Below are 24,907 nucleotides of genomic sequence, written 5' to 3' on the forward strand. Positions count from 1 at the left end.
AACAACTTTTTTTCTGTAGATGATGGTTGTCTGCACTTATGTTAATTTTGATTTCAATATATTTCAATTTTAAGTACATTACTGACAATTTATTTGTATGAATTTCTAATTTGATTTCAAATCATTCATTCATTATTCAATTCTGGTTATATGGCAACATAAGCACTGCAACTCTACCAGCGTGTAAAGTTTTTTATTTTGTCAGAGATGGTCACATGGGCACGGTTTTGTTTCAATACTTGCGGACACCTTAGTGGCACAGATAGCAGAGATACTGCCTCGAGACAACAGCCTAGGTTCAATCCTGACCTCCGATGCTGTCGGTGTGGAGGTTAACAATTCTCCCCATAACTGCTTTAGCTTCCTTTCAATATTACAATTTCCTCCTGTATCCTAAAGATATGAAGATTGATAAATTAATTGGACACTGTAAATTGCCCCAAATGTGTGGGTACGTTGTAGTATGTGGGGGGGGGGGGGAGTTAATGGGTTGTGGGGAGAATAAAATGGGGGTTATTATAGGATTAAGGTAAATAAATGGTTAATGGTTGAAACTTACCTAGCTTGGCCAAAGGGCCTTTTGCTGTGTTTTATCACTGACCACTTATTATTCTTCAGAGTAGTAAACAGCGAGTACTTTTTTTTTGTGCTTCATGCAGATATTTTCTTTAAAGCTTGCAGTACAGTAACATTTAAATATAATTAAATATTTTAAAAAAGGTTACATTTAAGTATTGGACTAAATGTGAAAAGAATTAGTTTAAAAACTAATGAATTGAATTTATGAAACAAGGTCTGACAGGAAGGACAAAGGGGGGGGGATGTGTTGTAGATGAGAGTTGAAAACCAGTAAGATCCCCAACCACCATAACTGAAGAAAGTCTTAGCATCTTGAGGTTTAGCTCAAAGATTTGTATGCAATAAGTCGCTGTAGCAGTTTAACTTTAGCAGCAGTTGCATTAGTTTGCTGACCTGGGTGTGGAGAGTCGTTGAGCATAAAGATGTGATTGCATACCGGGGAGATATAGGGATCCAGGCAGTTTAACAATAGTGTCATTGTTAAACTGATGTGCAGAGAATGAAACGAGACATGGCAGTGATAATGGGACAGTGCATTTATGGTGGTAGATGAAGTTTTTTGTAAGAGGCAATGCAGAGACAGGCCCATTAGCCCACCGAATCTGCACCGACCAATGATCCCTACACATTAACACTACCCTACACACACTAGGGACAATTTCCATCTATACCAAGCCAATTAAGCTACAACCCTGTATGTCTTTGGAGTGTGGGAGGAAACCGAACATCTCGCAGAAAACCCACGGGGCGAACGTGCAAACTCCGTACAGACAGCACCCATAGTCAGGATTGAACCTGGGTCTTTGGCGCTGTATGGCAGCAACTCTACCGCTGTGTCGCCCACTACTCTGCATCAGTTCTCTGCAGCTGTGATGAGGAGTGTCAAAGACTTTACCTGTTCATTATCAAAGTTAAACCAGTTTGGGGCTGGGAAGGGGAAGGTCCTGTTTCGGTCCATGCAGGAACCAACAACATTGGTACACAAAATATGATTTTGCTAAGAGACCTTTTAGAATGGCAGAACCGCAAGGTTGATTGTCCTGGGATTTTACCCAAGTCATTTGCTGTTTGCCTAGCTTTAAATGGGAGTTTTAAATGTATGGTTCATAATAGAGAGAAAGTCAGGGACAGCAGCATCGGTATTATCAAAAGAGAGTGATTCTTTGCTGAGGTTGGCTGCATTAAACCTGCTGGGGATTATATCATGAGGAACCACAATGCTTTAAGCTATAAAGGTGGGATGGCAAGATACAGGTGAGCAAAATAACAATTTGTATTATGATGAGTAGAATGATGCAAAGGGGCCGAGTTTAACAGCGGTGTATTATGCATTAATAACATTAAATAGAATAATTAATTGCAAGAAGATAATGGCTTTGATGCAATGACCATAAGATTTGGCTGCATACTACCTACATGCTCCAAGATATGACATTTTGAAAGAAGCTGCTCCAGAACCTGGACGTTACAGATTTCTGGCTCCTATACCTCTTTCCTGATGGCAGGAGTAAAATGAGTTTATGGCCAGGTTGGTGGTGGTCTCCGATGCTGGCTGCCTTTTTGAGACAGTGACTCTTGTAGATCCCTACAATGGTGGGGTGGTCAGTACACATGCTGGACTGGGTAGTGTCCACCCCTTTTTGCCTTAAGATGAGAAGAACAGTGTGTTCTACACAACCCCCACCGCTCTCTTAAGTCAACAACCAATTATTTTCTCTTGTTGACGTCAAAGACTAGGTGTTCTGACAACACGACCAAAGATTCTTCGCCTTGTTTCCCTCTCTCATTTTTATTGAAAAGGCAGACCGTAGTGATATCATTGAGATTTTAAAAAATGATGTGGTGCTGTACGTGGCCATACAGTCATGGGTGTACAGGGAGCAGCAGATAGGTTCCTATTAAATCTTTCCCTCTCACCTGAAACCTATGTCCTCTGGTTTGGGCAAGGGACTCTGTACGTCTACTAGATCTATTCCTCTCATGATTTTGTACACCTCTATAAGATCACCCCTCATCCTCCTGCGCTCCAAGGTACAGAGTCCAAGCTAGCCTGCTCAATCTCTTCCTATACCTCGAGTGGCAACCTCCTCGTAAATCTCCTCTGCACCCTTTCCAGCTCGACAACACCTTTCCTATAACATGGTGCCCAGAATTGAACGCAATGCTCTAAACGCAGCCTCACCATCATCTTGTACAACTGCAACACAGACCTCCCAACTTCTATCCTTGAAGGTAGCACCTTTTGTTGCTTTTCCTTTTTGATGGGGTTATCTTGGGCCAGGAGAGGGAGCTACTGTTCTGAATGAGATCCTGAGTGCGTGGAATAAAATGGAGCATTTGCTATTGATGTTGTTCCTACATTTGTTACGGTTTGATCCCATATTGAGGCAGAGTGAGATGGACTCAACTAAAAATAATCAATCTTCCCTTAGTTGATAAATATCTCAAGTTACTGTGGCTAATATTCTGGTGTTCATATTCAAAACTTACAATGAGTCTCAAGGTGTGCCTGCAGTGCATCGATTTGCACATTAATATCTCTGAGGCGGCACCTTCTATATCCCATGCTGAAAGAACATTAAACAGTGTGGTGCAGGAATAGGAAACTTTGGCCCATGCTGTCCTTGCCGAACACGATGCCAAGTTAAACTAATCTCCTCTGTCTGCCTGTTATATATTGTCTTTTTGCAGTCTGGATGACAAGCAACAAAAATACTTTTCTATGTATCTCGGTGCACGTGACAATGATAAATTTAACTAGTTATTCCCCGGACATCCGTGTGCCTATCTAAAAGCTTCTTAAATGGCACGATCGTATCTGCCTCTGCCTCCACCACCACCCCTGGCAACACATTACAGGCACACACACACACACTATGCTTCTACAGGGAATGCTGTGAAGGGCAAGTCAGTGGATCTATGGAAACATCACCTCCAACTTAGCTCTTTGGACTTCAGGCTCTAGACTTTAGAGATTCAGTGTGGTGACAGGCCCTTCGTCCCATCGAGTCTGCACTGACCAGCGATTGCTGTGCGCTAGCGTTATCCTACACATGAAGGACAATTTACTATTTTACCAAAGCCAATTAACCTACAAGCCTGCATGTCTTTGTGGAGTGTGGGAGGAAACTAGAGCTTTCCTCTCCGCGCTCAGTCCTGATGCAGTCCTTAATCAGTCCCTTCCCTCCACAGATGCTACCCGACCCGCTGTGTTCCTCTAGCAGTTTGTTCTTTGCTCTGTGTCTCTTCGCCTTGCAGTAAGCAAAAGCAATTCACAGGCAGCTGTTGAGTTTATTCCTGTCCGTCTGTAAGGCTACACCGCTGTTACATCAGTTACCAACCGGAGAAAAGCTGAGCGGTTGTTGGTTCTAGGGTCAGCTCTTGATTTCACTCCATTTCCTCCAGTTGAACCCAGTCGCTATGTTCACACATCACAGCGTGGTTTGGGAACAGCTCCATCCAAGACCGCAAAAAATTGCAGAGAATTGGGGATGCAGCCCAGACCATCGCACAAACCAGCCTCCCAACCATTGACTCCATTTACACCTCACGCTGCCTCGACATGGGCAGCAACATAACCAAGGACGAGTCGCACCCTACCCACTTGCATTTTTCCCTTCATCCGTCAAGCAAGATGTATCGAAGTGTGAAGATGCACATCTCCAGATACAGGGATAGTTTCTTCCCAGTTGCTATCAGGCAACTGAACCATCCTACCTACAACTAGAGAACAGTCCTGAGCTAATATATACTCATTGGAGAGGCTTGGACTATCTTTAATTGGACTTTTCTGGCCTATATCTTGCACTAAACGTTAATGTTATTCTCTTTATCATGTATCTTTACACTGTGGACTCGATTGTAATCATGTATTGTCTTTCCGTTGACTGGCTTAGCATGCAACAAAAGCTTTTCACGGTACACGTGACTAAATTAAACTGAACTATCACAACGACATCCTCCTTATTGATACACCTATAGTTATTTCAGTTCCGGACCCAAACATCACCTATCAATGTTCTCCAGACATGCTGCCTGACCCATTGGGTTAATCCAGCACTTTGTGCCTTTATTTGTAAACCAGCATCTGCAGTTCCTTTTTTCTACATTCTCCCATCGGAGGGAAGCGGAGAACCTCTTCAAAGTAGGCGTAGCATTGGGCAATTTCGCAGTGAAGCTGCAAAAGATACGTTTTACTTTAAAATCTCACGGTGTCCTTACTTTGACAACGTTCTCCTCCTCCCTCTGACAGGAGTTCTTCGAGACTCTCACTGCTCCCCCTCTGATTTCTGCTCTCACTGCTCCCCCTCCTGATCTTTGACCACACTAACACTTGCCTGGCTTTGGCCTTCCCCATCTCTCTTCCAGCTTTCTCCCCATATCCCTTGATTCCATTAGCCCTAAGAGCTACTGTATATCTCTCTTGAATGCATCCAGTGAATTGTCCTCCACTGCCTCTGTGGCAGAGAATTCCACAGATTCACAACCCTCTGGGTGAAAAGGTTTCCTGTATCTCAATTAGTTGGACTGTCTGGTAACTCACTTGGTCCCAATCACTTCATCAGTAACATAGATTTCTGGATATTAGTCAGCTCTGCCATTATGATTGAATGGCCGTCCTGGCTCATGACCTCCTCCTGCTCTTTTCTATGTTTCTATGTAATATGATCATGGCTGATCATCCAAAATCTGTACCCCATTCCTGCTTTCTCCCCATATCCCTTGATTCCATTAGCCCTAAGAGCCACTGTATATCTCTCTTGAATGCATCCAGTGAATACACATGGACTGTCTGGCTCCAGGCACTTGCTATTTACTTGGCAGGCTGCTGCACCAGTCACTAAGTCTCTTGAATCTAGTTCGGACTGATGAGGCCAAGGGTGGCGATCTTATTTCATTTGTACACTTTTATTTCATGCATTATGAAAAGGTCAGTAACTGCTGTCCAGAACTGGAAGAAGATGTCACACTGAAGGGTTTAAGTGTTTGACTGCAAGGTTATCATAAACCACCGAGAATTCACACAGTGCAGATGCTGGTTTAAACCGAAGATAGACGCAGGAAGCTGGAGTAACTCAGCGGGACAGACAGCATGTCTGGAGAGAAGGAGTAGGGGCCGTTTCGGGTCGAGACCCTTCTTCAGACTGAAGATGGATCCACATCCACAGTAGATATTTGGATGTGGATCCAGTATTGGGGGAAAAAAATAACTGTGAGGATAGATTGGGCAGCTGTTTTTTATTTCAGAAAAGATGAAGTCAAAAGTCAGGGGACAAATATTTAAAGTAATCGGCACAGAGGATTCAGTGTGAGTTGAATTTGTGCTAAGGGCCAGTCCCACTTTCACGACCCAATTCACGACCTTTTTTACTCATGAACATTTTTCATCAGGCTAGAAAAAAAACGCCCCGACCCGAGTACCTACGACGAGCCTACACTACGACTACGATCACCTCACAGCCTGCCACGAGTCAAGGGCAAACGGCTACGAATTATCTAGGTGGGGCAGGCTAACCCAACCATGCTGTGTAGTATGGAGTGGAATGAAAAGGGCTGTAGAAAGACTCGGACACAACAGAGGGTCAGGTTTTGTCACTTCAATTAGGATTCGATTCAATTTGAAGGTCAGTGGTACAGGACAACCCATTTAACCCCTGGAAGAGCGACATAGCAAACTGACTGCCTGAAAGTGTAGTAAATTTGGAAATTCTCAGTGGAATGAAAAGATATTTGCTGTAGAATGGAAGACGTTTGAATTGTATTTTTGACGCAACACTTGGAAGGTAAAATTACTGGGCAGGTTTTAGTCATTTGGCACAGATATGCTGCATTGATAGATCTCCCTCTGTGTCATCACTATCTAACATATTGGAAAACTAAAACCAATAATCTTTAACCTTTTCTAAGGAAGCATAGAGGCTTATGCAAACACTTGTACCAAGAAAATGATGCTTCTATTTACTTTGGGTGGGAGGATACGTAACAGGCTTAAATTACCAAAGTAATGTTACATGAGCTCCGAGTGTGAGGGCAGATGTATCTAAAAGCAACTCGCAAGACAGTTGGACGTAATCATTTCTGCAAAACTAAGACATCCAGCAGTCATAGAGCATAGAACGTAGACGTGTACAGCACAGGAACAGGCCCTTCGGCCCACAATGTCCGTTCTGAATACAACGCCAAGTCCTGCTACAGTAGACCCGTCTTGGAGAAAGAAATCCAAACAAAGAGCCAGACGAAAGTGGCAGTGGCAGCGATCCAGGTTTGATCCTGACTGACTGTACTGCTGACTGTACTGAGTTTGTACGTTTCCCCTGTGACCGTGTGGGATTTCTCAGGGTGCTCCGGTTTCCCCCCACACTCCTAAGACGTACAGGTTTGTAGGTTTAAGAAGGAACTGCAGATGCTGGAAAATCGAAGGTACACAAAAATGCTGGAGAAACTCAGCGGGTGCAGCAGCATCAATGGAGCGAAGGAAATAGGCAACGTTTCGTCCCGAAACGTTGCCTATTTCCTTCGCTCCATAGATGCTGCTGCACCCGCTGAGTTTCTCCAGCATTTTTGTCTACCTCAGGTTTGTAGGTTAATTGGCTTCTGTAAATTGGCCCTGGTGTGCAGGATAGAACTTGTGTACGGGTGATCATTGGTCAGTGCAGACTCAGTGGGCCGAATGGCCTGTTACCATGCTGCATCTCTAAAACTACAGTAATTCACATTATACAGTGTTGCTCACAGCTTCAAGATGTCCATTTACTTTTAAATGCAATATAATAATTTGCAATTGTAGGTTCTGTTATGATACCGACCTGGCCCTAACGTTGACCCTTCACACTGATGCAGTGAATAGAAACATAGAAACATAGAAAATAGGTGCAGGAGTAGGCCATTCGGCCCTTCGAGTCTGCACCGCCATTCAATATGATCAAGGCTAATCATCCAACTCGGTATCCTGTACCTGCCTTTCCCTCCATATCCCCTGATCCCTTTAGCCACAAGGGCCACATCTAACTCCCTCTTAAATATAGCCAATGAACTGTGGCCTCAACTACCTTCTGTGGCAGAGAATTCCAGTGTGAAAAATGTTTTTCTCATCTCGTTCCTAAAAAATTTCCCCCTTATCCTTAAACTGTGACCCCCCTTGTTCTGGACTTCCCCAACCTCGGGAACAATCTTCCTGCATCTAGCCTGTCCAACCCCTTAAGAAAATGTATCATTGTGCTGTGTTTACTTCATTAGGTGTCTGGGAAGTTTTGGCATGTCCATTAGAGTTCTTTCAAACGTCTACAGATGCGTGATAGAAAGTGTTCTAACGATGCGATAGATCTTTATTTATCCCGGGGGGGAACTTGGTCTGCCAACAGTCATAAAACACGATACATGGAACTTGAAAATTATGTGATGAGTGGAGGAGAGATGGGGGGGTGGGGGGTTAGGGTGGGGGGGTTAGGGGAGTCAGTCTACCTCACGACAGAAGGGGGAGGGGTTTTACAGCTTGATAGCCACAGGGAACAAGGATCTCCTGTGGCGTTCTGTGCTGCATCTTGGTGGAACCGGTCTGTTGCTGAAGGTGCTCCTCAGGTTGACCAGTGTGTCATGGAGGGGGTGAGCTGTATTGTCCTCAAACTGTTGAGCATCCTCCCCTCCAAGACCACCTCCAGAGAATCCAACTCCGCCCCCAGGACGGAGCAAACCTTCCCGATGAGCTTCTTAATTCTGTTGGCTTCAGCGGCCTTTGCCCTGCCGCCCCGGAGAAGATGGCACTGGCCACCACCGATTGATAGATAGAACATCTGCAGTATCTCACTGCAGACGTTGTAAGAGTGGAGCCTCCTCAGAAAGTACAGCCGGCTCTGTCCCTACTTATACAGGGCCGCAGCATTCCTGGACCAGTCCAGTTTACTGTCCAGGTAAACTCCAAGCGACTTGCGCTCTTTGGTAAGACTGCCATCCACACCATTGATGGAGACAGGGTACAGGGGTGTTCCTCTCCTCCCAAAGTCCACCACTAACTCCTTAGACTTATCGGTGTTAATGGGATGCATCTCAGCCTGGTGGGCCAACTGCTCTGCTCTACGCCGCCTGAACCTGCAGAGAGTGGAGAACAGGCTCGGCCGGCACTTCCACCCATCCCATCTTCACGGTGCATTGCATCAAGAGGGTTGGAGGTTTCGTGAAGGATGCCTGCCACCCTGGGCGTTCCCTTTTCCCTCTCTCCTACCTGCGCCAACGTGCCACAGTAGAGTTGCTGCCTTACAGCTCCAGGGACCCGGGTTCGATCCTGACCACGGTGACCTGCGTGGGTTTTCTCCAGGTGCTCCGGTTTCCTCCCACACCCCTAAAACGTGCAGGTTCGTAGCTTAATTGGTAAAATTTTAAATTGTCCCTCGGGTGTAGGATAGTGCTAGCGTACGGGGGTGACTGTGAGTTGGTACGGGCTCAGTGCCTGTTTCCGTGCTGCATCTCTAAAGAAAGGTAAAATAACCAAAACATTATAGGAAGTACTGGAATGCAAGCCCTGTCGCAGCGACCGAGTGTATTCTGATCCTCCACTTTGGAGTAAAAGTTAGTTTAGTTCATCCTTGTCATTCTTGCTGTCAGTAACTGATACATGTATCACCCTCAGAACCATCATTCATATTCAAGACCGGACAATGAGTGGTAGAAAAACTGCTTATCTGCCAGGAAACGGTTGAGCTATGTCCTAATAATTCCATGTAAATACAAGCTAATGGTATCAAGTGGTAGTAATGTGTCCTTGATAATGTGGGGATGGGTGATAGTCATTGTCATCTTCTGCCTTGATGGATTTCTTCACAGTATTCTGTCTCTGTCTTTAAGTACCGACAAACAATAGAAAAGGATAGAAATAATGTGCTCCAGACTACCCCGTGTGTGAAATGATATCCAGTCCAGAAGAAATAGGAGCAGAATTAGGCCATTTGGCCCATTTAGTCAGTCAGCTCCCACATTCAATCAAGCTGATCCATTTTTCCTCTCAGCCCCATTCTCCTGCCTTCTTCCCGTAACCTTTGACACCCGTACGAATCAAGAACCTATCAATCTCTGCTTAAAAAATATCCAATGTTTTGGCTTCCACAGTTGCCTGAGGGAATGAATTCCACAGGTTCACCACCCTCTGGCTAAAGAAATTCCTCTTTTATACGTCCTTTTATTTTGAGGCTGTGCCCTCTAGACTCTCCCAATATAGACAATAGACAATAGACAATAGGTTCAGGAGTAGGCCATTTGGCCCTTCGAGCTTTGATTTAATGTGATCATGGCTGATCTTCCCCAATCAGTACTCCGTTCCTGCCTCCTCCCCATATCCCCTGACTCCGCTATCTTTAAGAGCCTTATCTAGTGTCTCTCTTGAAAGTATCCAGAGAACCTGCCTCCACCGCCCTCTGAGGCAGAGAATTCCACAGACTCACAACTCTCTGTGAGAAAAAGTGTTTCCTCATCTCCGTTCTAAATGGCTTACTACTTATTCTTAAACTGTGGCCCCTGGTTCTGGACTCCCCCAACATCGGGAACAAACTACTAGAACTACTGGAAACTTCGCATCCACTCTATCGAGACCTTTCTTTATTTGGTATGTTTCAATGAGATCTCCCCTCACACAGCAAAATTCCACAAAGTGCTGTTGGCCAAAGTGAAAATGATAGCCATTACATTGAAGAGACCCCTCTTTAATTTCCTTGACAATAATGCCATGGTATGTTAGGGTGGGTCAAACGTCCTGTTTCCATGCTGTATCTCTAAACTAAACTAAACTAAACTAAACAGCCTCTCCTTGCAAGACAAAGGATCTAGATATTGACTTCGGGAAGCAAGGTGGAGCACATGTCCCAATCAACATCTATGGTGGCGAAGTGTAAATTGTCAAGAGCTTTAAGTTCTGAGACATAAATATCACCAACAATCTGTCCTGGACCAACCACATGGAAGATACAGCTGGGAAAGCACACCAATGCAGTCGCAGTTACTGCCTCAAAAAGGCTGGCAGTATCATCAAAGACCCACACCATCCTGGCCACACACTCATCTCCCTGCTACCTTCAGGTAGAAGGTACAGGAGCCTGAAGACTGCAACAGCCAGGTTCAGGAATAGCTACTTCCCCACAGCCAGCAGGCTATTAAACCTGGCTTGGACAAAACTTTGATTATTAATAACCAATTATCTGGTATTTGCACTTTATCATTTTATTTATTCATATGTGTATATACTTATATTATGGTATATGGACACACTGATCTGTTCTGTAGTAAATGCCTACTATGTTCTGTGTGCTGAAGCAAAGCAAGAATTTCATTGTCCTATCAGGGACACATGACAATAAACTCTTGAACTTGAACTTGAACTTGCCTTTGCTTCTTCATAAGAATAACAAAATTCGGCCTGTCACCAACGACTCTCACTCTCTCAATCAGTAGAAATTGATTGGGGACGATCAACCATGATCACAGTGAATGGCGGTGCTGGCTCGAAGGGCTGAATGGCCTCCTCCTGCACCTATTTTCTATGTTTCTATGTTTCTAAAGGGCAGCACTGTGGCACAGCGGTAGAGCTGTTGCCTTACAGCGCTTACAGCCACAAAGACCAGGGTTCCATCCCGAATACGGTTGCTGTCTGTACGGAGTTTGTACGTTCTCCCCGTGACCTGCGTGGGCTTTCTCCGAGATCTTCAGTTTCCTCCCACACTCCAAAGACATACAGGCTTGTATAAATGTAAATTGTCCCTAGTGTGTGTAGTATCGTGTTAATGTGCGGGGATCGCTGGTCGGCGCGGACTCGATGGGCCGAAAGGGCCTGTTTCCGCACTGTATCTCTGAACTAAACTAAACTAAAGCATCCTCTCAGGATGTATCACAGCTTGGTTTGGCAGGACGGCAAGAAATAGCAGAGAGCTGTGAACGCAACTCAGTCCATCACACAAAGCAGCCCCCTTCCATCGACTCCATCTACACTTCACACTAGGCATCTTAATCCAGTTAGACCCTGGTCGTTCCGCCTTCTCCCTTATCACAATGGGCAGAAGTTACAAAAGTTTGAAAACACGTACCATCAGATTGAGGAATAGCTTCCTTCCCACTGTTGAACATCCTATCACAAAGGGTGTAATCCCGATCTTGTAACCAACCTCATTGCAGCTCTTGCACTTTTTTCCCTTCAAACTACTCTTCCTTTGTAACCGTAACTCTATAACTCTGTAACACTATATTCTGCATGCTAGTATTTTCTCTCTCTGCACTACCTGTAGTACTGGCCATAGCTTGACTGTACTCACATATAGTATGTTTTAGAAAGAACTGCAGATGCTGGAAAAATCGAAGGTATACAAAAATGCTGGAGAAACTTAGCGGGTGAGGCAGCATCTATGGAGCGAAAGAATAGGTGACGTTTCGGGTGGAGACCCTTCTTCAGACATGTATAGCATGATTTGACTGGATTACACATTTTGATAACATGATTTGACTGGATAACAAAGTTTTTTACAGTATGTTGGTACACATGACTAACGTCAACTAATTTGTAATACCATCTGAGAAAATTGATTAATGATATTTGATGTTAAAATTCATGATGATAATGCAATAATGATACTGTACAGCTTAACCTATCACATAGCATTCACACGCAAAGATCCTCCTGAAATAGCTATGTGTATAAATACTTCCAGCCTTTTATAGGAGATGGCCAAGCAAGATCAAGCTGCAGCTGAGCACGGACCATACACTGCGGGAGATACTTCATTAGACGCACGTTTAACCGGCACTGCAATCGACCACAGAGGGAGAAATCACCGCAAGTCAAGATGTCTAAAGACAAGAAATCAGGTAGGAAGCATTCTCCAGTATCCAGAGCGATTCGCACCATGTTCTGGTGTATGAACCTGGAGTATTGTGTGCAGTTGTGGTCTCCTAATCTGAGGAAGGACATTCTTGCTATTGAGGGAGTGCAGCCCAGGTTAGTTCCCGGGATGACGGGACTGACATATGATGAAAGAATGGATCGACTGGGCTTCTATTCACTGGAATTTAGAAAGATGAGATGGAATTTTATAGAAACATGTAAAATTCTGAAGGGATTTGACAGGCTCGATGCAGGAAACATTTTCCCGATGTTGGGGGAGACCAGAACCAGGGGTCACAATACAATACAATACAATACCGTTTATTTGTCATTTGAACCTCACATGAAGTTCAAACGAAATTTGGTTTCTGCAGCCATACAAGAAAAGAACCAAGACACACACCAACACAATTTACATAAACATCCATCACAGTGAATCTCCTCCTCACTGTGATGGAAGGCAAAGTCTTGTCTCTCCACTGCTCTCCATTCCTCTCCCGAAGTCAAAATCAAAGCCCCCGGCGGGCGCTAGCAAGTCCGCGGCCACTTAAAGCCGCGCCGGGCGATGTAAGGCCCCGCTCCAGGTCACTCTCAACCCTGCAATTCGAGCGGGAGAAGTCGCCGTTGCCGGTGCTCCGTGAAGCGGTCTCCCCCCGGGGACCCGCGAGCTCCCGGTGTCACCATCCACCGGAGTCGGGTCGCAGCAGCGTGCCACCGCAGCTCTCCACGCTCCGAAGCCGGCCAGCTCCACAATGGTAGGTCCGCAGCTCCGCAGGCTCCGTGACTTGAGCCCCCGGGTCGTTCCGGTTGGAGGCCGCTCCACGGTGCTAGGCCCCAACGGCAACGGAGACCCGACAGGGAAAAGGTCGGGTCCCCGTACAGGGAAGAGATCTAAAAGTTTCCCCCACCCAACCCCCCCGCCCCCCACACATACACAGTCAAAAACCCACCACAAACTTTACACTCTACAGGACAAAAATGTTTTAAAAAGCCAGACGGACTGCGAGGCAGTTCACAGTTTAAGAATAAGGGGTAGGCCATTTAGGACTGAGATGAGGAAAAAATGTTTTCACCCAGAGAGTTGTGAATCTGTGGAATTCTCTGCCACAGAAGACAGTGGAGGCCAATTCACATTAAACATAGCATATATAGATAATATATAATTAACGCCATTTCAATAAATTAATAACCTCAATACTAGTGCAAATCAAAAATACAAAGTCCTTAGTGCAACCAAAGACAGTCCACAGTTTATAGTTGAGGTTAGTGTTGTGCAGAAGATAGACACAAATTGCTGGAGTAACTCAGCAGGTCAGGTGACATCTTTGGAGAAAAGGAACAGGTGATCAGTCAGGTCGAGAACCTTCTTCAGACTGAGAGTCAGGGGAGCGGGAAACTCAGTCTGTGTTCCACTCCCTCCAGCATTCTGTGTCTATCTTTGGTGTAAACCAGCATCTGCAGTTCCTTTCTGCATATTTAGTGTTGTGCAGAGTTCAAGAGCATGATGGTTGTTGGGAAGAAGGTAGTCCGTGTCTTCTCTGTCACATTGAGTGGATCACAAGGGGAGCATTAGCAGGAGAAACAAAACTGCAGTTTTTTTATCCCTATATTCAATATTATTACCATTGTCCAGATTTGATTACTGCCGTGAGTTTTTACTCACGAAGAAACATTATCTCTCAAACTGATACTTGCTAGGCTGGAGTTCTGAAAAATATATCCACCCCATGCAGATTCTAGAATGTTTCATAACGAGTTATTAAGGGCTGTTCCTCGATGGAATGAAACCTAATCTCCCTGTAGAAGTGTGAGCAGATCAGATGGAAAGAGAAAATAAAATCACCTGTCATGTTGTTATTCAAAAAAAGATCAGTGTTTCACCTGGGAATATCGTGCCAATATGATTTTGACATTGGAGATAATAATCATTTCCAATCTACCCTATTTAGGGGTGGCACGGTGGCGCAGCGGTAGAGTTGCTGCCTTACAGCGCCAGAGACGCAGGTTCGATCCTGACTACGGGTGCTGTCTGTATGCAGTTTGTACGTTCTCCCCGTGACCACGTGGGTTTCCTCCGGGTGCTCTGGTTTCCTCCCACACTCCAGAGACATACAGGTTTGTAGGCTAATCGGCGTGGGTAAAAATTGTAAAATTGTTCCTAGCGTGTAGGATAGGGCAAGTATACGGGGATTGCTGGTCAGCGTGGACTCGTTGGGCAGAAGGGCCTGTTTCCACGCTGTATCTCAAAAGCAAAGTCTAAAGTCAAAAGACAGTGTGGACGAACCTTATGGGTTCTTTGTACCCTTCCCAGCTTCTATTATAGAGCCATGCAGTCTGAAGAAGGGCCTCGACCATTCCTTCTCGCCAGAGATCCTGCTGAGTTACTCCAGCATTTTGTGTGTATCTTTGGTTTAAACCCGCATCTGCAGTTCCTTCCTGCACGTATCTATTTATGAATCTGAAGAAGGGCGCCGAATCGAAACGTTATCTATCCTTGTAGTTGAGAAATTCTGCCTCACCCGATGAGTTACTCCAGCACTTGGTGCTTTCATCTACCGCTTCCTTATTTTTCCAATCGATTTATGACATACTTCAAATAATCCACTATTTTTTTCGTTTTTGTGATATGTTTTCAAATGTAGCTTTGGGTTCCTGACGATGTGTTATGAGGTTGTGATTCAATCTGCACATCTCAAATTAGCAAAGCAATAAAGTGATCGTGGCAAGGCGTGAAAGCACTGATGAAACATGCACTGACCGAAACATGACTCTGGGTAGAGCAACTGCCTTGCAGTGCCAGAGATCTGGGCTTGATCCTGACCACAGGTGTTGTCTGCACAGAGTTTGCACGTTCTCCCCGTCACCTGTGTGGCTTTTCCTCCCACACTCCCAAGACGTACAGGTTTGTAGGGTCATTGGCTTTGGTTGGCCCAACTGTGTGGATTTCTTCCCCTCCAGTTGTTTCTTGGCTCAAGTGATTCCCCCTGTGTGGTGGGGAATCTCCCTGTGTGGCTGTCTCTGGAGAGGGAAGAGTATGGAGCCCTGATACAGAGACAACGAAATGCATGGAGCCCTGATTGTTGTAGGTTTATGGGCCCATGCATTAATCTGTGCTCAATCTGTGTCTTTTTTTGTAAACCAGCATCTGCAGTTCCTTGTTTCTACATTAATCTGCACCTGTTTTAAAACAAAACTCCACCAATTTGTGCAACTCCCTTTGATCATATATCTTGGCCTCCCCCATCATAGTCAAGATGGCTATCGGCACATTGGCCTTCATCAGTCAGAGTATTGAGTATAGAAGATAGGAGGTCATGTTACAGTTGTACAAAACATTGGTGAGGCCACATTTGTTCAGCGTTGCTTACCCTGACATAGAAAAGATGTGGTTAAGCTGGAAAAGGTACAGAGAAGATTTACCAGGAGTCATGGGCCTGAGCAATAGCGAGGGTTGAGCTGGCTAGGACTTTATTCCTTGGAGCGCAGGAGGATGAAGGGTGATCTTTCAGAGGTGTTTAAGATCGCATGCGGAATTTATCCTCCTGTGCTCCAAGGAATAAAGTCCGAGGCTGCTCAACCCTCCCTTTTACTCAGGCCCTCGAGTCTACTCTGCACTCTTTCTAGCTTAGTGACATCTTTCAGTTTTGTCTTCTACTCCTGCAAGGCAAGTTGAAGTCAACATTATGTAGATTGAGAGAATTCAGTATCGTATTAAAAATATTATTTGGAATTGGTGCAGTTTAACAAGACATTTCTACCCTTTGCTAAGAATTGCCCAAGTTTGATCATAAAAACTACAATCGAATCACCTTAAATTCTTAGTCTGTAGAATTGTTGGTATCATTATAAGTTCATACATTTTTAAGTAATAGGAGCAGAATCAAGCCATTCTGCCCATCAAGTCTACTCAGCCATTCAATCATGGCTGATCTATCTCTAACTTTCAACCCCCTCCTCATGCCTTCTTTCCATAACCCCTGACACCCGTCCTAATCAAGAATCTATCAATCTCCCCCTTAAAAATATCCATTGGCCTCCACAACCTTTTGTGGCAATGAATTCCAAAGATTCATCACACTCTGACCAAAGGAAATTCTCCTCATCTCCTTCCTAAAGGAACAACCTTTAATTCTGAGGCTATGGCCTCAGGTCCTAAACTCCCCCCGCTAATGGGAACATCCTCTCCATATCCACTCTATCCAGGCCTTTCACTATTCGGTAAGTTTCAATGAGGTCCCCCCTCATTCTTCTAAACTCTAGCGAAAACAGGCCCAGTGCTGTCAAACACGCATCATATGTTCACCCACTCATTCCTGGGGTCATTCTCGTAAAATGTGCTGCTTAATTAAATCTTCTCACTCATATATATATATGTGTGTATATATCTATATATCCATATGACTTTATTTTTCAGGATTGGACGAAAACGATCGGATCCTAGCTGAGAAGGTCTTTGCCCACGATGCCAAGAATGAAGATGAACGAGATGAGATCTCTCCATTTGGAATACCAGAGGATTGCCCAATCGGACACCTTGAGATGCAGGACAACCTCATTGACAGAAAGACAAAGGAATCCATAGAGAAGAGGTACCAAAGCACAAAGGTCAAATCTCAAAAACACCTTCAATATAGTAGGTCCCGGAGAAGGGGAATCGAGACTACAGGACATAGGTTCACGTTGAAGGGGAAAGTATTTAATAGGAATCTGAGGGGTGACATTTTCACACAAAGGGTAGCGGGTGTATGGAACGAGCTGTCAGAAGAAAAATGATGAAATGAAATGATTCAATTTATTGTCATTGTCAGTGTACAGTACAGAGACAACGAAATGCATTTTTAGCATCTCCCTTGAAAGGGAGTTAGTTGAGGTAAGGATTATTCCAATGTTTAAGAAATAGTTAGACAGGTACACGGATAGGACAGGTTTGGAGGGATATGGGTCAAATGCAGGCAGGTGGGACTGGTGCAGATGGGACTTTAGCCAGTGTGGGCTAGTTGGGCTGAAGGGCCTGTTTTCATGCTGAATGACTCTGTTACTTAGCCAAAAAAAGGTGAGTTTCGAGAGGGAATACCAAAGTGTAGGGCAGCTGAACGCACGGCAGTAAGTCATGATGTGAGTAAAATCAAACAATTGCCCTGGGTGGCACAGTGGCGCAGTAGGGGCGGGGCATTGTGCAGCGGTAGAGTTGCTGCCTTACAGCGCCAGAGATTAGATTTCGATCCTAGCCGTGGATGCTACCTGTACAGAATTTGTACGTTTTCCCCGTAACCGCATGGATTTTCTCCGGGTGCTCCGGTATTCTCCCACATTCCAAAGGTGCGCATGTTTATAGGTTGATGGTCTTCTTCAAGTCGTCTCTAATGTGTAGGAGAGAGCTAGTGTATGGGTGCTTGTGGATTCAGTGGGCCTTGCTGTATCTCTAAACTGCAGGGACATGAAGTTCTCGAAATTCTGGAAGACCAAAGGAAGTTATAGAATACGATGGGTTTAAGGTCACTGGTAGGTTTGAGAAACATGGCTCAGGGTTTCAAAAGTGAGCTATTGTTAGTTCAAGAGCATTATAGGGTCAGTAACCATAGGGATGAACAGGACTTAATGCAAGTTAAGAGATTTTTACACAGAGAGTTGTGAGTCTGTGGAATTCTCTGCCTCAGAGGGCGGTGGAGGCCGGTTCTCTGGATACTTTCAAGAGAGAGCTAGATGGGGCTCTTAAAGATAGCGGAGTCAGGGGATATGGGGAGAAGGCAGGAATGGGGTATTGATTGAGGATGATCAGCCATGATCACATTGAATGGCAGTGCTGGCTCGAAGGACCGAATGGCCTACTCCTGCACCTATTGTCTATTGTCTATTGGCCAGTCAAAGTCCACTTTTAATTGAGAGGATGGGATGTTGGGTGGAATAAGCACTGCAAGGCAGCAACTCTACCGCTGTGCCACCGTGTTACCTTGAAGAAGACGGTCTGTTTCAAAGCCAGGATGTTTTGATTAATAAAGACGTGGATTGTGTTGCCACATTAGGAAGAAGCTAACAATGAAATCAAAGGCGATTGAATCATCAGTGAAAATGGTCCATGTGGCTGAGGAAATGCAGTCATCGCCGAACCTGATGATGGAGCCATCATACGCTGATGTACCCGATTTCCAGAGAGTCTCTATCACTGGAGACTATGCATCAGGGGTAAGGTTAAGTCTATGTTACAGAATGAAGCTTTGCGCAGAATACCATTCCTTCCCAACAAAGGAGTGACCCTTTCACTGAGGGACAATGGACAAAGGTGCAGAGGATTCAGAAAGGGGTGCGGAGGAAGGTTAGCAGAACGATGCCCCAATTAGGGGGTAAGGGGGGGGGGGGAAGAGCGGAAGGGACAGGTTGAGCAGAAAGGAACTGCAGATGTTAGTTTGTACCGGAGACACAAAGTGCTGGATTCACTCAGCTGGTCAGGCAGCACCTCTCGAGAGAAAGGGTGGGTGATGTGTTCATATAACCATATAACCATATAACAATTACAGCACGGAAACAGGCCATCTCGGCCCTACAAGTCCATGCCGAACAAATTTTTTTTCCCCTTAGTCCCACCTGCCTGCACTCATACCATAACCCTCCATTCCTTCTCACCAGAGATGCTGCCTCACCGGCTGAGTTACTCCAGAATTTCGAGTCTACCTATGGATTTGAGTATAGGAGCAGGGATGTTCTACTGCAGTTGTTCGTTGAGAATCCTTCAGAACCCCTGCACCACTGTGCCTCCAAACAAACCTGCACGTCATGAAGTCTTATTGCCAACTCTACAAAGATGATCTATGTGTTCTGGTCACTATAGGGCTTCTATGGGAATCAGATTGCATTGATATGGACTGGATGGTTGGACAGTTGAAAAAAGTCAGCAGAAATTAGCGCAGCATGGTGGCGCAGCGGTAGAGTTGCTGCCTTACAGCGCCAGAGACCCAGGTTCGATCCTGACTACGGGTTCTGTCCAAGAAAGAAAGAACTGCAGGTGCTGGTAAAATCGAAGGTAGACTCAAAATGCTGGAGTAACTCAGCGGGTGAGGCAGCATCTCTGGAGAGATGGAATGGGCGACGTTTCGGGTCGAGACTCTTCTTTAGACTGAAGACTTCAGAATGTGGTCACCCATTCCTTCTCACCAGAGATGTTGCCTCACTGGCTGAGTTACTCCAGAATTTCAAGTCTACCTATGGATTTGAGTATAGGAGCAGGGATGTTCTACTGCAGTTGTACAGGGTATTGGTGAGACCACACCTGGAGCATTGTGTACAGTTTTGGTCTCCTAATCTGAGGAAGGATATTCTTGCCATAGAGGGAGTACAGAGAAGATTCACCAGACTGATTCCTGGGATGTCAGGAGTTTCATATGAAAAAAGACTGGATAGACTCGGCTTGTACTCGCTAGAGTTTAGAAGATTGAGGGGGGGATCTTATAGAAACTTACAAAATTCTTAAGGGGTTGGACAGGCTAGATGCAGGAAGATTGTTCCCGATGTTGGGGAAGTCCAGAACAAGGGGTCACAGTTTAAGGATAAGGGGAAAATCTTTTTGGACCGAGATGAAGAAAACATTTTTCACACAGAGAGTGGTGAATCTCTGGAATTCTCTGCCACAGAAGGTAGTTGAGGCCAGTTCATTGGCTCTATTTAAGAGGGAGTTAGATGTGGCCCTTGTGGCTAAAGGGGGTATGGAGAGAAGGCAGGTACAAGATACTGAGTTGAATGATCAGCCATGATCATATTGAATGGCGGTGCAGGCTCGAAGGGCCGAATGGCCTACTCCTGCACCTAACTTCTATGTTTCTATGGGTTCTTGTCTGTACTGTTTGTACATTCTCTCCGTGACCCAGTTTTTCTCCGAGTGCTCCGATTTTCTCCCACACTCCATAGACGTGCAGGTTTGTAGGTTAATTGGCTTCTGTGAAGTGTCAATTATCCCTCGTGTGTAGGATAGTGCTAGTGATCACGGGTCGGTGCGGACTCGGTGGGCCGAATGGCCTGTTTCTGAGTTGTATCTCTCCAGTCCAAAGTAAAAACTCTGAGACCACTCTGCATTTGATTGTCTCCCTGTCTGTGAACAGGTAACCATGGACGATTTTGAAGTTGCCTGCAAGGGTCTGTATCGAGCTTTGACCATCCGGGAAAAATACATGCGGCTCTCTGTTCAGAGGTTCTTCAGGACCACGTCTCGCTTCTTGCGAACCATGGAGCACGAACAGTGGAAAGTGGAGGATGAAGTACATCCAGGTAAGGATGAGATCATGAATGGACGCACTGTGTCTCGTGCCCAGAGTGGGGGGAATCGAGAACCAGAGTTTAAGGTGAAGGGGGAAAGATTCTTTACAGGAAGCAGGGTGGGAACAAGTGTAGTCTAGCTACCTAGGTACATGGATAGGACAGGTTTAGAGGGATATGGGCCAAACGCAGGCAACTGGGACTCACTCTGAAGAAGGATCTTGACCTGAAACGTCACCCATTCCTTCTCTCTTGAGATGCTACCTGTCCCTCTGAGTTATTCCAGCATTTTTTGTCTATCTTTGGTTTAAACCAACATCTGCAGTTCCTTCCTACACTAGTGTAGATGGGACATGTTGGGCGGTTTGGGCAAGTTGGGCTGAAGGGCCTGCTTCCAAACTATATGGCTCTATGCTGCTAACATTCACCACATCCCTATCCCACACCACAAAGGACCAATTTCAATTGAGAGTCATTGAGAATGGAATCAGGCCATTCGGCCCATCATGTCTATGCTGACCCACGGGCATCCATCTATATTAATCAAATCTTCCAACATTTGGTCCGTAATCTTCAATGCCAAGGTGGTTTGAGTGCACTTCTTCATGTTCATAAGTTATCTGAGGAAATTTAGGCTCCGATAACATACAAATTCCGGCTACTACCATTGAGTCTGCTACGCCATTCAATCATGGCTGATCTATCATCCCTGCCTCCTGCCCTCGCCCCATACCCTTTGACACCCTTACTAATAAGAATCTGTCAATCTCCGCTTTAGAAAATCCAGTGACTTGGCCTCCACAGCCGGCTGTGGCAATGAATTCCACAGATTCATCACCCACTCACCAAATAAATTCCTCCCCATCTCCTTTCGAAAGGTACGTCACTCCATTCTGAGTGTGCTCTCTTAGTGATCATAAGGTCATAGGGAGTAGGAGTAGAATTAGGCAATTTGGCACATCAAGTCTACTCCATCATTCAATCATTAATGGCTGATCTATCTCTCCCTCCTAACCCCATTCTCCTGCCTTCTCTCCATAACCTCTGACACCGGAACTAATCAAAAATGTATCTATCTCTGCCTTAAAAAAATATTCATTGATTTGGCCTTCACAGCCTTCTGTGACAAAGAATTCCACAGATTCACCACCCTCTGACTAAAGAAATTTCTCCTCATCTACTTCCTAAAAGAACGTCCTTTAATTCTGAGGCTGTGATCTCTAGTCCTACACTCTGCGGTAGTGGAAACATCCTCTTCACATCCACTCTATCCAAGCCTTTCACTATTCTGTATGTTTCAATGAGGTCCGTCCTCATTCTTCTAAACTCCAGCGAGTACAGGCCCAGTGCCAACAAACGCTCATCATAGGTTAACCCACTCATTCCTTATACGCTCCCAAGCAGTGTGTTCCCTGTACTCATCATTCTCTTGGGTGATCAAAGTCCATTTCAGTTCTCCTCGCAATCTTTTAACTCCTTATCCTAACTGACCTATTTCCATTTACCTCAGCAACAAAGCAACACTTATCTGATTAAGATGTAATATTTTCCATCTGAAGTCGTCTTTTGCTGCGATCTTAAACAGCAAAACCTGGATGTAAGGCAATACCTCGAATGAAAATGGACACACCTCAGAAAAAGAGGACGTACCTTAAGAAAGGAGAGGAGGGGGGAATTGCTTTAGCCAAAGGGTGGTGAATCTGTGGAATTCATTGCTACAATGGAGGCGTTCCCCCGGGAATTTCGGTTTCCTCCCACGCTCCAAAGACGTACAGGTTTGTAGGCTAATTGGCTTGGAATAAATGTAAATTGCCCCCAGAATGTGTAGGATCGTGTTAGTGTGCGGGGCGATCGCTGGACGGCATGGACACGGTGGGCCGAAGGGCCTGTTTCCACGCTGCATCTCTAAGCGGTGGAGGCCAAGTCATTGGGCATTTTAAAAGCAGAGATTGATAGGTTCTTGATTGATAGGTTCTTAAGGGCGATAAAGATTGTGGGGAGAAGGCGGGAGGATGGGGTTGAGAGGAAAAAAATAGATCAGCCATGATCTAATGGTGGTGGGACTCGATGGGCCGAATGGCCTTTTTCTGCTTCTATGTCCTGAGCTTATGAAAATGAATGGGAGAGTATATGGGATCCTCACCAATTAATGATGACCATAGAGAACACAAATAGGCGCAGGAGAAGGCCATTCGGCCCTTCGAACCATGCAGCCTGTATGGTTCTTGAGAGGTCTCCTAAAGTTGTGAGAGGTCTCCATAGCGTCTTTCTGGTCACCGCTGAATTTTCAACATGTTGAAAATTTCGGCGACCTATCACGGTTGCCGGCAATCGCCTGTAAAGGTCGTGTAAGTGGGAGAGGACCTTAAGGGTCTCGACCCGAAACGTCACCTATTCCTTCGCTCCATAGATTCTGCTTCACCCGCTGAGTTTCTCCAGCATTTTTGTCTACCTCCGATTTTTCCAGCATCTGCGGTTCTTTCTTAAACATAACGAGAGCCAGTTCTTATAAGAAAGATACATTGTTTCATGACTCTGGGAAAGAAATGGCTCACGTTAGATGGCTTACCCCATTTAAAAATTAGGCTACAACAGAGTAATAAAATATTCCTTGTAATAAGGTACTATTTATCAAATATAATTGGTCTGTTTAAATGCAAAGAACTGGGTGGGTTCATAAAGTTTAATTAAGGAAGGATTCATTTCACAGGAGCCATGGATCAGTGTTATTTGATCTCTAAGATGTCTCAAATTCTGCAAGGATCTCTGCATTTAAATCACTGTTCAGCAAATATCTTGCTTTGATACTTTTGCCCAAACCACTCTCCGTACCATCTTCTGAGTAAGATTGTATTTCATTAAGGTGCAGTTTTTAACATATTCATCTGCCAACTTGGGGTGGCACAGCTGTAGAGTTGCTGCCTTACAGCGCCAGAGACCCGGGTTCAATCCTGACTACGGGTGCTTGTCTGTACGGAGTTTGTACGTTCTTCCCGTGACCTGCGTGGGTTTTCTCCGGGAGCTCCGGTTTCCTCCCATGCTCCAAAGACGTACAGGGTTGTAGGCTACTGTAATTGGCTTGGTATCATTGTAAATTGTCCCCCAGAATGTGTAGGATAGTGTTAGTGTGCGGGGATCGCTGGTCGGCGTGGGATTCTGTGAGCCGAAGTGCCTGTTTCCACGCTGCACCTCCAAGCGATAAAAAACGGAACTCTGTTCCCGATCAGAATAGACTTAGTTTCATTCTCTCTTCATTCTGTAGTGATTTAACCCTCTCCAGCCTTTTCTTAAAGCATATCGATGCCTGAGTTTGGAACTAAAGTGAACACGACCGAACCATGGCAAATAATGCTGAAGTGAATCGATGTACACAATTATCTTTAGCCCAGTAATAAAACTCCTCTGTAACAGCAACACTGAGAAGGATGCACGGACTGCTGCAGAATTTAATACAACTGCAGTTTGTCCTTTAGACCACATTCAGGGCGGCACAGTGGCACAGCGGTAGAGTAAAGGGCCTGTCCCACAAGCATGCGACTGCAAGCGGCAAGCGCGACCAAACCGGAAGCGGGGGCCGCGCGGTGGTCGAGTGATCAACGTGAAGTTCGAGCGAAGTCCGCGAGAAGTTTGCGCTAGGCGTACGCCGTCAAGACGCTGCGTATGGCGTCGAGACGCTCCGCACGGCCGTCGAGCCAGTGCGTACGGCCTCAATGCGGCTGCGGGCCAGCGTTGCCGCGTTGCCGCGCGGAATTTTTGGACAGTTGCTTTCAGTTTTTCGGAGCCCAGCGCGATGTCGGGACCAGCTCCGCGCAACTCCATACGGCTCCGGTGATCGAAGTGGGACCGGCACTGTGAGGCCGTACGGCTCAAGCGACTACGTTAGGTCGCGCTTGCCGCATGCAGTCACATTCTCGTGGGATAGGCCCTTTGCAGCATTACAGCACCAGAGACTCGGGTTCGATCCTGACTACGGGCTCCGTCTGCACAGAGTTTGTACGTTTGTGCGTGGTCACAGGGAGATAAATAAGTAAATATTATTTATTTGTTTATTTCATGTAGACACTCCACTGATAAAGCTTGGAGATGATCCCTTTAATGCCAAGGACCTGCCTGCTCCTGTGCTGTGCTGTTCCATATTCTATGTTCACACTTGTTCTATCCTGTACATTCGGGGCATTTCTACAGAGGCCAATTATCCTACAAACCTGCAGGTCTTTGGGGATGTGGGAA

General features: G+C 45.5%; 1 protein-coding gene across 1 annotated transcript in view; it reads left to right on the forward strand.

Annotated features, from left to right (window-relative positions):
• The first annotated feature begins 12,253 nt into the window (after positions 1–12,253).
• The window catches only part of LOC129708835 (AMP deaminase 1-like), a 35,819-nt gene continuing 23,165 nt past the window's right edge, over positions 12,254–24,907 (forward strand). The window contains exons 1-4 of the mRNA XM_055654855.1: positions 12,254–12,417; positions 16,848–17,022; positions 18,457–18,616; positions 20,524–20,689. Of these exons, the coding sequence (XP_055510830.1) occupies positions 12,396–12,417; positions 16,848–17,022; positions 18,457–18,616; positions 20,524–20,689 (523 nt within the window). The 5' untranslated portion in view covers positions 12,254–12,395. The remainder of the gene's footprint in view (positions 12,418–16,847; positions 17,023–18,456; positions 18,617–20,523; positions 20,690–24,907) is intronic.

This window comes from Leucoraja erinacea, chromosome 24 (assembly GCF_028641065.1).
Source record: "Leucoraja erinacea ecotype New England chromosome 24, Leri_hhj_1, whole genome shotgun sequence".
In the NCBI taxonomy this organism is placed as follows: Eukaryota; Metazoa; Chordata; class Chondrichthyes; order Rajiformes; family Rajidae; genus Leucoraja; species Leucoraja erinaceus.